Here is a 14,290-nt window from a genome sequence, read left to right as displayed (position 1 = left end):
CCATAGTTTCTAAAATAGTCAATTCAAGTGTGCAGTTTCTTTTCTCCTCCCTTCCTGAAGGTATTGACTCAAGTTAGGGTACAATCCAATGGATGGCATTATCCCTGTTACCTTGCTTCTTCATTATGAACATGGGCAATGAGTGCTGGCAAGCTATTCATTTGTTAGGGCAGCAGGGCTAAGTCTGCTTGTGTTATTATTTGGTGTTCACACACATGTACTTTCCAGCAAGAATCACTGCATAGTGATCAGAAGCAGGACCTCTAGATGTTGTTCCTCTTCTCTCTCCTTTACTCCTCCCTAACTGGGACCAATGTTAGTGACCCTAATAAGGTCCTGGTGCAGATCAGATTTGAGAATCTCCAATCTGTGTGGCTCCCTGCTACAATAGGCAGAGCAACCATAACCCGAGTCATCGGAGAATCCCCCACAATAATTATGAATCTTCATCTTCATCTATCTTCATCAAGGGGAGGAAGGAAATTTTTTTGCATTATGTTCCAACATAATTAGAAAGCAGCAACATCATAGAGATGGGGAGGGGGGAAATTTATAAAAGCTAGTCTGACAAATTACATTACAGTGTTACTTGGGTTTGCAGTTATGTAATAAGACACATAGCACTTTGACATAAACACTAAAACAACTAAATGCCTCAATGTTTTTGTAAATAGTATTATGATAGTAATTTATTCTGTGTTTGATGTACTGGTAATAACGCTGTTGCTGTTGGCTAGATCCTGGGGTCAATGGATCTCATGATTTGACAATGGATTCACTGGATGGAGCACCATATGACAGCGCAAACACCAGGTAAAAAGTAATAGATGACGAAAACGTAAATAAGATGCAGTTTTTATATAGCACAGTTACACGAGAGTCAGGTGAGTTGAATTCACACACTGCAAGACGAGGGGGAGAGAGAGATAAAGACAGTCATATAGGAGTCAGGTGACAGAATGAGAAAGATATAATCAGAGGGACAGAAAAATGCAATCAAATAAGAACATAAGAACATAAGAAATAGGAGCAAGAGTAGGCCAATCGGCCCCTCGAGCCTGCTCCACCATTCAATAAGATCATGGCTGATCTGATCCTAACCTCAAATCTTCTATCACTCTCCATCCCACCCAAACCCATGTGATCTCCCGGGAGAGGCGAAAAACCAGATAAAAAACCCAATGGCCAATTTGGGAGAAAAAATCTGGGAAATTCCTCTCCGACCCATCTAGGCGATCGAAACTCTTCCAGGAGATCACTCTGTCCCTATATTTTCTACAGTACTTACCTTCTGTAAAGGCGATCTCCACCCCAGCCAGGAACAGGAATAAAACCATCTCCTGAAATCTAACACAGAATTCGAACACAAGAAGTAGGAACAGAACCAGGCTACACGGCCCCTGGGCCCGCTCCACTACCCACAGGGCCATGACCATTCCGAACCTAGACTCATGTCCAATTTCCTGCCCGCTCCCCGTAACCCCTAATTCCCTTTACTTCTAGGAAACTATCTATTTCTGTTTTAAATTTATTTAATGATGTAGCTTCCACAGCTTTCTGGGGCAGCAAATTCCACAAACCTACCACCCTCTGAGTGAAGAAGTTTCTCCTCATCTCAGTTTTGAAAGAGCAGCCCCTTATTTTAAGATTATGCCCCCTAGTTCTAGTTTCACCCATCATTGGGAACATCCTCACCGCATCCACCCGATCAAGCCCCTTCACAATCTTATATGTTTCAATAAGATCGCCTCTCATTCTTCTGAACTCCAATGAGTAGAGTCCCAATCTACTCAACCTCTCCTCATATGACCACCCCCTCATTCAGAGAAGCACAGTCAGACAGGAATGAATGAGAATGTGAAGCTGAAAAGCAGGGCGGGAGATGAGAGATACGCACAGTCAGCTGAGAAGGAGGCAGTGCATGAGAAATGGAAGGTGAGAGACAGTCAGATGGTATGGAGAGAGGGGGCGTGATTCTGATGTGGGTGAGAGTGAGACGGTCAAATGAGGGGGGAAGAAAGAGTCAGATGGATAAGAGGGAGACAGTTTCTCTTTTTCCCTCTCTTTCCTCCTTTTTTCTACCTCCATTTTCTCTTTTATTCCCCTTTTTTTCATTCATTAACTCACACTCTGGGAAACATGAGAAAGAGAGAATCATTGGTAGAATAGTACATTTAGGAATCTTCTCTGAAAGAAAAAGGAAGTAAAGTTGCATTTTTTCCAGAGTTCATGAATAGAATTTTGGGGTAAATAAGGGGTGGCTGGATGATGGTATTCGCAAGATGTTGGACTTAGACAGTTGGGCCTGTATTGGAGATAAATCAGGCTAATGGAGGAATGATGGACTGCATCTTAACCATGCAGAAGCAGGTAGGCTAGTCACTAATATAGAAAGCTATCTTTTTTTTGTGTATGTTAATAACAGCAACAACAACTTGCATTTATACAGCGCCTTTAACGTAGTGAGTGCAGTAATAATAATAAGAGAGAATGTTTTAATCCTAAAGTGCTTGCCAGTAAACAGGGGAGGACAAGAATGAGTGAAAAGGAGATGGGAGAAATAATTAACAAGAGATGGGAAAGGTGAGCATTTTTGTGATAATACTATGACTATACAAACAAGTTTATAGAATTGGAAGCATATGTGTTGAAGCAAAAGAATGAGGTAATTGAAATACGAGTAATTTTCAGGCTGCTACTATCCCATTTGCACTGGGCAGAGGGAGTTAAAATCATCCCCATAGAGCCCATGACTCCAGTCAGTAGTTTACAATATTTATACCACTTAGAAGCAAACTACATAGTAAAGCAATAAAAGTGAAATATAAATATCGTGAGGCATTGACTAGGGATGCGCTATCTGAAATTATAGGGTTTTCTTTGGAAGTTAACTGGAAATGTAGTGGGATTGATGGATTTCTTTGTGTTTAAGATTGGACTGGTATTCATGTTACACTACAAGTATATCAGGAGCTCACAGTTTAGGAAATCACAGGTACATCTCTCTGTTGTGAAATGTGTTAAGAACATTCCTAATAATTCTGTTCAAAAAAGACAATATTACAGGCCTTAACAAAAATGTAGTGAACTGTCTTGCCCTAGATTAGGAACATAGGAACAGGAGTAGGCCATTCAGCTCCTCGGGGCTGTCTCACGTTCAGTGAGACCGTGGCTGATCTGCGACCAAACTCCATCCATCCGCCTTATCCCTCAATACCCTTGGCTAGCAAAAATATATCGATCTCAGATTTTAAATTATTAATTGAGCTCACATCATCTGCTTTTTGTGGGAGAGAGTTCCACACTTCTACCACCCTTTGCGCGAAGAAGTGTTTCCTAACTTCTCTCTCATGAATGGCCTGGATCTGATTTTAAGGTTATGTCCCCTTGTCCTAGACTCCCCCACCAGTAGAAAAAGTTCCTCTCTATCTACCCTATCATATCCTTTCAAAATCCTAAAAACCTCAAATCAAACCTTCTATATTCCAGGGAATACAATCTTAGTTTATGTAATCTCTCCTCATAATCTAACCCTTGGAGCCCTGGAAACATTCTTTGGTGAATCTGAACTGCACTCCTTCCAAGGCCAATATATCCTTTCTAAAGTGCGATCCCCAGAACTGTGCACAGTGATCTAGATGTGGTCAAGCCAGGGCTTTGTATAGCTGTAGCAAAACTTCCTCCCCTTTATATTCTAACCCTCTAGTTATAAAGGCTAACATTCTTTTTGATAACCCACAGAGTTGTGCTTCTAAACTGCAGTTATTAGCCTTTTTGATTATTTTCTGTATCTGACTACTGCATTTTAGTGATCTCTGTAAATGGACTACTAAATCTATTTGGACCTACACTGTTCCCAGCTTTTCACCATTTAAAAAAATACTCAGCTCTATCTTTTCTTTAGTCCAAAATGGATGACCTCATACTTAACTGTGCTGAAATTCATCTGGCACAATTTTGCCCACTCACTTAATCTGTCAATGTCTCTGTAATTTTATGCTTCCATCTGCACTACTCATTATGCCACCAATCTTTGTGTCATCGGCAAACTTGGATATAAGGCTCTCTATTATATAGGAACAGGCCAAATCCAATCCGGCCAATTATTGTCCCATCAGTCTACTCTCAATCATCAGCAAAGTGTTGGAAGGTGTCGTCGACAGTGCTATCAAGCAGCACTTACTCACCAATAACCTGCTCACTGATGTCATTTTGGGTTCCGTCAGGACCACTCGGCTCCAGACCTCATTAGAGCCTTGGTCCAAACATGGACAAAAGAGCTGAATTCCAGAGGTGAGGTGAGAGTGACTGCCCTTGACACCAAGGCAGCATTTGACCGAGTGTGGCATCAAGGAACTAAAGTCAATGAGAATCGGGGCGGGGGGGGGGGGGAACTCTCCACTGGCTGGAGTCATACCTAGCACAAAGGAAGATGGTTGTGGTGGTTGGAGGTCAATCATCACAGCCCCAGGACATCGCTGCAGGAGTTCCTCAGGGCAGTGTCCTAGGCCCAACCATCTTCAGCTGTTTCATCAATGACCTTCCCTCCATCATAAGGTCAGAAGTGGGGATGTTCGCTGATGACTGCACAGTGTTCAGTGCCATTCGCAACTCCTCCGATAATGAAGCAGTCCATGCCCGCATGCAGCAAGACCTGGATGACATTCAGGCTTAGGCTGATAAGTGGCAAAAAACATTCGCGCCACAGAAGTGCCAGGCAATGACTATCCAACAATGGAGCGGCTAACCACCACCCCATGACATTTAACGGCACTACCATCTCTGAATCCCCCACCATCAATATCCTTGCCGTCGCCATTGACCAGAAACTTAACTGGACCGGCCACATAAATACTGTGGCTGCAAGAGCAGGTTAGAGGCTGGGTATTCTGTGGCGAGTGTCTCACCTCCTGACTCCCCAAACCCTTTCCACCATCTACAAGGCACAGATCAGGAGTATGATGGAATACTCTCAACTTGCCTGGATGAGTACAGCTCCAACAACACTCGAGAAGCTCGACACCATCCAAGACAAAGCAGCCCACTTGATTGGCACCCCATCCACCACCTTAAACATTCACTCCCTCCACCACCAGCGCACCGTGGCTGCAGTGTGTACCATCTACAAGATGCACTGCAGCAACTCGCCAAGGCTTCTTCGACAGCACTTCCCAAACCCGCGACCTCTACCACCTAGAAGGACAAGGGCAGCAGGCGCATGGGAACACCACCACCTCTAAGTTCCCCTCAAAGTCACACAGCATCCTGACTTGGAAGTATATCGCCATTCCTTCATCGTCGCTGGGTCAAACTCCTGGAACTCCCTCCCTAACAGCACTGTTGGAGTACCTTCACCACACGGACTGTAGCGGTTCAAGAAGGCGGCTCACCACCACCTTCTCAAGGGCAACTAGGGATGGGCAATAAATACTGGCCTTGCCAGCGATGCCCACATCCCATGAATGAATAAAAAAAAGTTATTGCATTATCTAAGTTATTAATAAATACAGTGAACAGTTGAGGCCCGAGCACAGATCCTTGTGGGGCACCACTGTCACTTCCTTCCACTTCGAGTACATGCCCATTATCCCTACTCTTTGTCTTCTACCACCTAACCAATATCCTAACCAGGTGAATCATTTGACTTAAATTTCATCAGCTTTAATTTTAGCTAACAGTCTCTTATGTGGAATCTTATCGAATGCCTTTTAGAAGTCGATACAAACTACATCTAGACATTCTCCTGTCAACTACTTTAGTTACTTCCTCAAAAAATTCAGTTCGGTTCGTTAGACATGACCTACCCTTTACAAATCCATGTTTGCCTCTAATCAGCTCAAATGTCTCCAAGTGCTCAATCTGTCCTTAATTATAGATTCCAGTAACTTCCTCACAACAGATGTTAGACTAACAGGTCTATAATTTCCTGGTTTCACTCTCTCACCTTTCTACTGTTTGAATCTAGACCAGTATTACCACACTATTTCTGAACAAACATAGCAACTGTCTTACTGGCCCAGATTTTGGTGGAGCGGAGCATCTTGTGGCTTGCCCTGTTAGCTAGACTTGTTCATGCATGTTTAGTATTTAATATTTTTTGCCCACAAAGTTGATGAAGTGCATGCGGATAACGCTGCAGCGAGGACAACAGGGCACCTGGGACCTTGGTGAACAACGGGACAAAAAGTGTATCTCAGGAACCAATGATATTAAAGGATTGAGAAATAAACCGAGGAAAGACTGAGAAAGGGGGTGAATTAGATTGGGTAAATTCAATGTCAAATCAGGTACAAAAAGAGAAATAAAGAGAGGGAAAGAAAAATTGGATTAAGAGATAGAAAAAAGACATAAAGGAAAAGTAAGAAAACAATTTTAAATTTGCCATTTTTAAAATCTCCTACAACTCTCAGCCTGAAGGAATTATTCACTTTCTGTGCAAGAGAAGTTGATTGGCACTCATTAACAATTATCATGGGCCATATTTTGTGGCCCCTAAGGGGTTCGTATGAGGTGCACACGCGCCCGTATAGGTCGCGCAAGTTTCGGGTTTAGGCATGTGAAGCGCATGCGTGAAAACCCGGAACTTGCGATCTGTCAAGAGTTCTCTTGACAGATGATCCGCATCTCCGGGAGATGGGCCTCCACGAGTGCAGAGTGGTGCTATTTGCCCAACTTTTGCCCGCTGAAAGCCCGTGAAATTCTTACGCCTGGTAAAAGCAGGCGTAAAGCCTGCTTTTATCAGCATAAGAGTTTTAAAAAATAGAAAAATGAAATTTTATCACTCATTTATACATTATTAAAAACCCTGTCCAATAAGGTAAGTTTATTTTTAGCCCTGTTAAAACATATAAATTTGTTTTTCAAAAAATTTAATTTTTGTTTAAAATATTTAATTAAATGGCATTTTTATTAATTTTAACTATGTAATTTTAAAAAAATTATTTCATGTGTTCGTATATTTTTTAAGTGATCCCCATTCATACTTATGGGGATTCCGTACAAAGGGAACTCCCATAAGTATGAATGGGGATTCCCTTCTTTTATTGGTTGGGCTGGCCCACGTGATCCCAGGGGTGCTTGCGAACTGCATGCGCCCCTGGGATACGTGGGCCTGCATGTACCTGGAGAGGCCTAGCAGCGCGAGTCTCCATACCTCCTGGGCCACCAGGTAAATTCGTAGATTTTATGCTGGCCGGAGGCATCCGCCAGCGGGAAGCCTCAGATCGCAAATTTTGGGCCCATGTCTTTAAAAGGGTACTTACGCTGTCAGTTACTAGACTTAACTTTCTGTGGTGCATTTAATGGATAATTAATGTGCAATTGTAGCAACTTCATGAAAATCTCTGGGAGGTTAAGTGCGAGATGCAATTTTCACAAAGCTACCAACAGAGCGACACAAATCGGCCAACAACTTGTGACGATTCGCAATTCACAGGGTATCTCTTCCTCGCAACAAGTTGCTAGCTGATTTACACATTAATAAGGCCGTTATTTTATCAGCAAAATCTAAACCATCATATTCTCAGGCCACATTTACTTTGACTAGTACCTGTTTCCACCCTTGGCGACGATCCCCGGCAATCGTGGCGGATGGGGGGGAGGGCGGCACTCTGGAGAGGGCGGAAGGTTGGCGATCGGGAGAAGTGGGAGGTCAGCAATCGGGAGAGGGAGATGTTGGCACTCGGGATGGTGGTGGGGGGAGGTCAGATCAAGATTGGGGACCAGGGGGAAGGTCGGTAATCGGTCGGGGAAATAGGCCTGTGATCGGGAGGACTGGGGGAAGGCTAGAGATTGGGCGTGAGGGTGAGGGGTGGTGGCTGACGATTGGGGCTGGGGGAGGCCGAATGCTTCCTTGAGATGCATGGGGAAGTACTCCTGCTCCTCCTGGCTCACAAGTAGTGCATAAACAAGCACTTATCTTGAGCCGGCAGCTCCAGCTTCCGTTTCACTGCCGAGTTTCTTGAACAATGTGAAATCTGTGCAGCAGCAGTTAACTTCAAATCAGGCTCCCAATTGCTCTGCGAGAGCCCAATTTAAATATTTTAATTAAGAGGCCCGTCTCTCCACAGCAGGACACTTGGATGCCCCAATATCCACCGCTGATAATATGGCGACGGGCATTTGCGCAGTGGGCCGGGGTCACATTCCGCGCATTTCACTTTTTGAACCCCCAACCTTCCCCTGCCCATCATGGGGTGTGATTAATATAGAGGCTTATATCCTATTATTTTGATTTCCTAGGTTTAGCCAGGTTAAACCAGGAAAATGGCACTTACCACCCGGTTTATGCTGACACTTTGGCTGCCACTGTCTGGATACAGTCTTAAGTAGGGTGGCTGGAGCGCCTGCCTGTTTCAGGAGGCAAGCTACTCGTCATATGATAATTATTATCCTATGGTATACGTAGGACTCCAATAGCAATTCTCAGGTAGAAATGGGCAGAGCGTGCACTGCCGTTTGTGCCATTTGCCATTGAGTGGCCTAACCAGCAGTCCTTCAGATACAATTTTAACTTTTATTTTTGTGGGGCAAGGAGGAGTAGGGTGTCCCACAAGAATACTTCAGCCTGCTGCCGGCCTGTATGTGTCCCGCCCACCGCGCGCCCCTCGCCCCCAAGCTCCGACTGTCGGCTACCTTCACATCTGAGCTGTTCTATAACCCATCCTCCCCAAAGGGCGAGCTGCTTCGGAGCCTCAAAATGGCTTGAGCCTCATGGGTGGTATAAACGGGCGATCGAAGGGCACACATTGTTCACTTATACTTAAAATTAGCCCACAAGTTTTGGTAACCCACAGAGCTGTGATCTTAAACTGCAGTTATTATTTATCTGACTTAATCTGCTGATTACAGGGCTCAGACTGATGGGGTGAAGGTCCCTTATGTGCGTTTAGAGCGATTACAGATCTGTGCACCAGCCACTGGCCAGCTCCCTGTCTTCAAAGTGCAGCCAGATGTTGATGAAGATGAAGGCAGCTTCCTTTTGATGATGGACAGTCAGACCTCACATGCTGCAACAAGGGTGAGTAGAAAGATATTTTGTTAAAGAAAAATACATTGATAACACCTTGCAATATAATAAACTCTCCAATTTTATTAAATTTGGCAGACATTAACTGTGTTTCTGCAAACATTCCCCCTCCAATTAAAAAGGACATGAGCTTCGGATCTGTGGTGAAAAAATTGATTCTATATGAACTAACCCATTTACCATATCTTTTAGTTTTATTATTTCCTTCCTTGACAGATTAAGTCACTTTAGTATTTCCAGTTGTCACACTCAATGGAATGAGTGTTGCTACAATTTCTGCGCTAGGGAGGAGAAAAGTCACCGTTATAAGTTCGGGCCTGCCATAGATACCTTTGTGAGTTCAGTGGTTTTAGTTGCTCTCAAGTGGCCTGATCATCTTATCTGAATGGGGGACTCATGCTTCCCTATATCTACTTGCACAATAACATAAGCCAGAGGCGTAACAATGGTGCTCTGAACCAGATATTTGTGACCTCCCATGTGCACTTCTTCAATCTCTTGGAAGGCAAACTGAGTTAATACTTAATGAGGCAAGGCTTAATCTGAATCGTTAAACTGTTTTAATTTAAAAAATGACCACCAATATTTGCATAGTCTGATTTATTTTACATTAAAATAGAAATTATGGAATGTTATAGAAACTCTATTTCCTTGATTTATGCTGTATATTAATTTTATTACTTTTTTTTTAAAGAACATTACTCTGGACAGCACACTCACTCCACCAAACTCGAACCCTCCTCCCTCCCAACAAAGTGAGCTGGATGACACAGCAGTTATTTCTGACCTTTCTCCCGATGTTGTAGCATCCCCATCTCCTTCAGATGATAAACCTTCTGAGAAATCCATTAACAGATCATCTCCTCAGACAACCCCAACACTAGCAGGTGCTACCGACGACAACGAGGATTATTGCGCAGTCTGTTTGAATGGAGGGGAGCTGTTGTGTTGTGATCGATGTCCGAAGGTGTTCCATCTTGGCTGCCACGTGCCTTCTCTGCTCAGCTTCCCAATGTAAATCTAGCTTTTAGTTATTGCGATTTTTTTTTTTTGTCTGTTAGTGAATGACACATTTTATCATGAGGTTGAGGTGAATTTTTTTTCAATTATTTTGGTCAAGGGTCAAAAGGTGAAGTAGCACACGGTTATCAAAATATTGATCATGCTATTATTGCACCCTAACAACATGCAGTCTAGGATGCTGAGGAAAGTTAGAGTTGGAAGGAAAGAGTAGCAGATAGTTCTAGTTAATGTTGTGTTTTAGACTTGGAATATGCAAACTTGGAATATGTCCCCCAGGGTTAGTGTTGGAATCATTGCTCTTTGTTTTTAAATGATCTGGACTTTGGTATATGGCCTGATATCAACATTTGCAGACACAAAAATTGGAAGTGTGGTTAAATACAAAGAGGACTGTAAGCAACTCCAGAAAGATATAGACAGGTTAGTAGATTTGGCAAATATATACAAGATGAAATTTAATGCATAGAAATGTGAGGTCATGCATAGGAGGAAGACAAAATTGTGGAATTTATACTGAATGGTAAAACTCCAAACTGAATAGAGTAGCAGAGAGGCTTGGGATTTCAGATATACAAATCTCTTCATTAAAAATGGGAGAACAAGTTGATAAAGTTGAAAGGCAGATAGAATTATAGGTTTTATACATAAGGGCATAGAGTACAAAAGCAAGGAAGCAATGCTAAACCTATATGAATAATTGGTTAGGCTGCAGTTAGAATCGTATGTCCAATTTTGAGTGTTACTGAAAAAAATTAAAGGCCATGGAGAGGCTGCAAAAAAGATTCACATAACAACAGGGATGGGAAGCTTTAATGATAAGAAAAGACTTGAGAAACTGTAGGTCCTTTCATTAGAACATAGAAGGTTGAGACAAGATCTGATCGAGGTGCTGAAAATTTCCACTGGTCGGTGAGTTGGTAACTGGAGGGCATAAATTTAAGATGATACAAAAGAAGGAGGGAGAGGATAGGAGAATATTTTTAATGCTAAGGCTTGTTAGGTCATGGAATCAGAAACAGTGGAGGAAGCATAATCCATAATAGCTTTTAAAAGGGAAGTGGATAAATATTTGGAACAGGCAAATGAAATTAAGTTGACAGCTCTTTCAGAGAGCTAGCACAGGCACAATGAGCCAAATCATAAGAACATAAGAAGTAGGAGTAGGCCAATCGGCCCCTCGAGCCTGCTCCACCATTCAATAAGATCATGGCTGATCTGATCCTAACCTCAAATGGCCTCCTGCATGCTGTAAAATTTTCTAATTTTATGGTGTTTGTGCTGGGAGACAAAAGCAGCAAAATGATGAAAGTCAAAACAATTCTTTACAATATTTTCTGAATGATATGTAGCTATTCTTCTGAGGCACGTTTCATAATGTGACGTGTGGTTTACTGATACCAGTGCAAAACCGGGTATAATGAAAAAAACAGAACTCGGTGAATAGTTGCTAGATTATATATTTTCAAAGGTTTAAGAGATCAATGTAACCAAAAATGACATTGCTATGTTATATACTTTAATTCATATCTTCAAATCAGTGCAGCTGGATCTGCTCTTGCAGATGTTTCTATCTTTCAGTTTATTTTGAAGCTTAAATTTAAGTGGAAGAAAATTTCTTCTGCATGGAAACTATAGTGGAGCCTCAGTGCCAGGATGCACGTGGAACATTTTGTCCTCCTGTTATTGAAAGCTTTAGACTAACTTAATGTCAAGAACTTTGATCTGAAGTTCCCTTGTGTTGCAACCTTGTGCTAGAACTTAGCAATGTAATGGCCCTTCCCAACTACTATCATGCACAAGTTTGATTCACTATTGTGGAGTATATACAGACCTCATTTAAATGAGTTTTTCTCTTTCCAATGCTTCTCTTTCCCCTGAGTTTATAACAAAAATGTAAACTGATGACTTTAGATGAGAAAGTTTCTCCTGGTGCCATCATAAACGTTGAGGGACTATCTCCTATCTTCACTATTCAAGCAAAATTCTGAAAACATTCTAAAAGAATGCATTTGTGGTTTTGCTAGAAATATAAATCAGGAAATTGTCCCACTCTATTCACAATGCTGCAAATACATAGAAACCAGAGAAAATATTTCCCCCAATCCACAGGTGAGCTAGGGAATCAACAGTTTTGGCATAGACAGATAGTAGCCAATATATCTAAGAGTAGTTTTATTTTAAGTGAAAGAAATTTTGAGATGCTGCCTAGCATAATAAAAAATTGTCCACAGGCATGTCAGTTTATAAATTGAGTTTATGAAGGGTTTAAGAATTTTCTGAAGTTCAAGCCCACTCAAGTCCAACAGTGTAGTTTAGCATAATCAGAGCTACTAACATCAGGACCTTTTTGTTAATGTTAATTATAACCAAATTTTTTTCTTGACTCCAGGTTCGTGCTGGACTGTGGTTCCAATGGATACCAGCCGCCTTCCAGTATTTTATTCAAATTTTTTTTTCACATGAGCCTAGATAGTGAGTTTTGGCAGGCTATTCATTCATTAAGGCAGTTGATTCGAGCCCAATCCTGTCCGCCTCCTCTCCTCGCCTCCTCTCCCCCCCCCTTACACACACGCACCCACACATTGCTAGATAGCAAACAGAAACATAATACCTAACCTCTCTAGCCCAGAAGCACCACTACCTTACATAACACAACACCGATTAGGAATTGAACCCCAGACCTTCCTGGATTGTATAGCTCCGTTCCACACTTGGCAGTGTCTTTAGCAATCAGGCCATAGGGGAGAGCCATTGTAACTGAATTTTAAAAGTTCACTAATGATGAGACTTCTCTTTAAAATTTCAATCCAACTGTTCATGGGTGTATTCAAAATATTGATTTGCAGGGGTGAGTGGTTGTGTACATTATGTCGGAATGTGGTGATGCCAGAAGTGGAATATGATTGTGAAAATACGAGATATATCAATGAAAACAGGGGGATAAGAACGTTACAGGGTCTCTCCATTGGTGACCAAAGGGTGAGCAGCAGCACTTAAATTCAGTACATCTTTACTGAACCAATATTTGAGAATAATGCATTTTGAGGTGTATTATCATTTGCCTGTCACAGTGTAACTAAATGGATGCTGAGCCTCTTGATACAATAGTCAGGATATTTTTAGAAATATAATTTTTGTTTGCTTTCTTTAGCAGTGGTATTTAGAAAATTATTTGTAATATTCTCTAATTTAGTGCATTTATAATAACGTCCTCCAAAATGTATGAGATGTGTATTCAATATTCCTGTTCAGGGTGCTAACAATTAAAAAGAGGGTAAGAGATGAGGTAGTGCTCTCAATGTGAAGCATACTAACCCTTCAACCACCTTCCCCTTTAATATCCAGTACATTTAATATCTTGCCTGAATTATCCAAATAAAATGGAGACTTGTAATGTGTAAATGTATGTGCATATCCAATCAAAGATCTTCTTTATTAACTGCAAACTGTGTTGCCTGCAGAAATGTGAGAAGCTGGCATTGCACCTTTACTGCTACCCGCTAAGCCTGCCATTCCACGAGCCCGTCAGTCCACTGGTGAGCATAGTTTGCTGTCATTTGCTATTCCATTTCATACAGAGGGGTGTGTGCAGTGTTTGGCGTGGATGTAGTAGTGCCACATCTGTTGATACTATCAACATTCGGAGCAATATATAGGGAATGTAAGCAGCTGGCTTTCTGCAGTGAAGCAGACCACCAATATGACTGCAGGTAATTGCCTGGATCAAGTTGGTGATGCACTAATATTAATGAATGGACCCTGCCATTAGCTGGCTGCATTTTTCTTCCAGTGGTGTAAATATTAGGCCAATTTCACAGTTGAAGGTATTAAATAAGTAGTACAGAACTTGTGCTTTTTATTGTACCTAAATCTAAGCTTAGATTTTAACTTGTGTAACTGCAAGTCAACTGTAAATAGGTCACTGACAGGTATCAATTAGATTTTGTAGTTGTGGGCTGACTGAGCAGTTGAAATTGGTTTGTGTCTGAAAGGTATATAAAGAGGTAGTTGCGAGAGCTTCAAATTGAGCTATGAGGACATCACAGAGTGAGGTGGGGATAGAGTGGAAGTACGGATTTCTAAAACAGGAATTTGGTGAGAGTGGGAATAGGGGCAACGGGGGAAGGAGGTGCTAAGTAGACTAGTCCATCCACAGCACAACCTGTGTCGGAGCAGTGAATGATTGACCACAACTTCAGGATTTCCATGTTTAGATGCACATGCGCTAAATCCTGATGT

General features: G+C 42.0%; 1 protein-coding gene across 2 annotated transcripts in view; it reads left to right on the top strand.

Moving 5' to 3' along the window:
• trim66 (tripartite motif containing 66) overlaps nt 1-14,290 on the top strand; it is a 306,202-nt gene that overhangs the window by 284,382 nt on the left and 7,530 nt on the right. For both annotated transcript variants that reach the window (XM_086007941.1, XM_086007942.1), the window contains exons 13-17: nt 738-813; nt 8,851-9,019; nt 9,723-10,042; nt 12,898-13,030; nt 13,513-13,587. In XM_086007941.1, the coding sequence (XP_085864067.1) occupies nt 738-813; nt 8,851-9,019; nt 9,723-10,042; nt 12,898-13,030; nt 13,513-13,587 (773 nt within the window). The remainder of the gene's footprint in view (nt 1-737; nt 814-8,850; nt 9,020-9,722; nt 10,043-12,897; nt 13,031-13,512; nt 13,588-14,290) is intronic.

The sequence above is a fragment of the Somniosus microcephalus genome, chromosome 15 (assembly GCF_052327205.1).
Source record: "Somniosus microcephalus isolate GS21.2 chromosome 15, FLI_Smic_1.0, whole genome shotgun sequence".
Lineage (NCBI taxonomy): Eukaryota > Metazoa > Chordata > Chondrichthyes > Squaliformes > Somniosidae > Somniosus > Somniosus microcephalus.
This window is presented reverse-complemented; position numbering and strand designations above follow the sequence as displayed.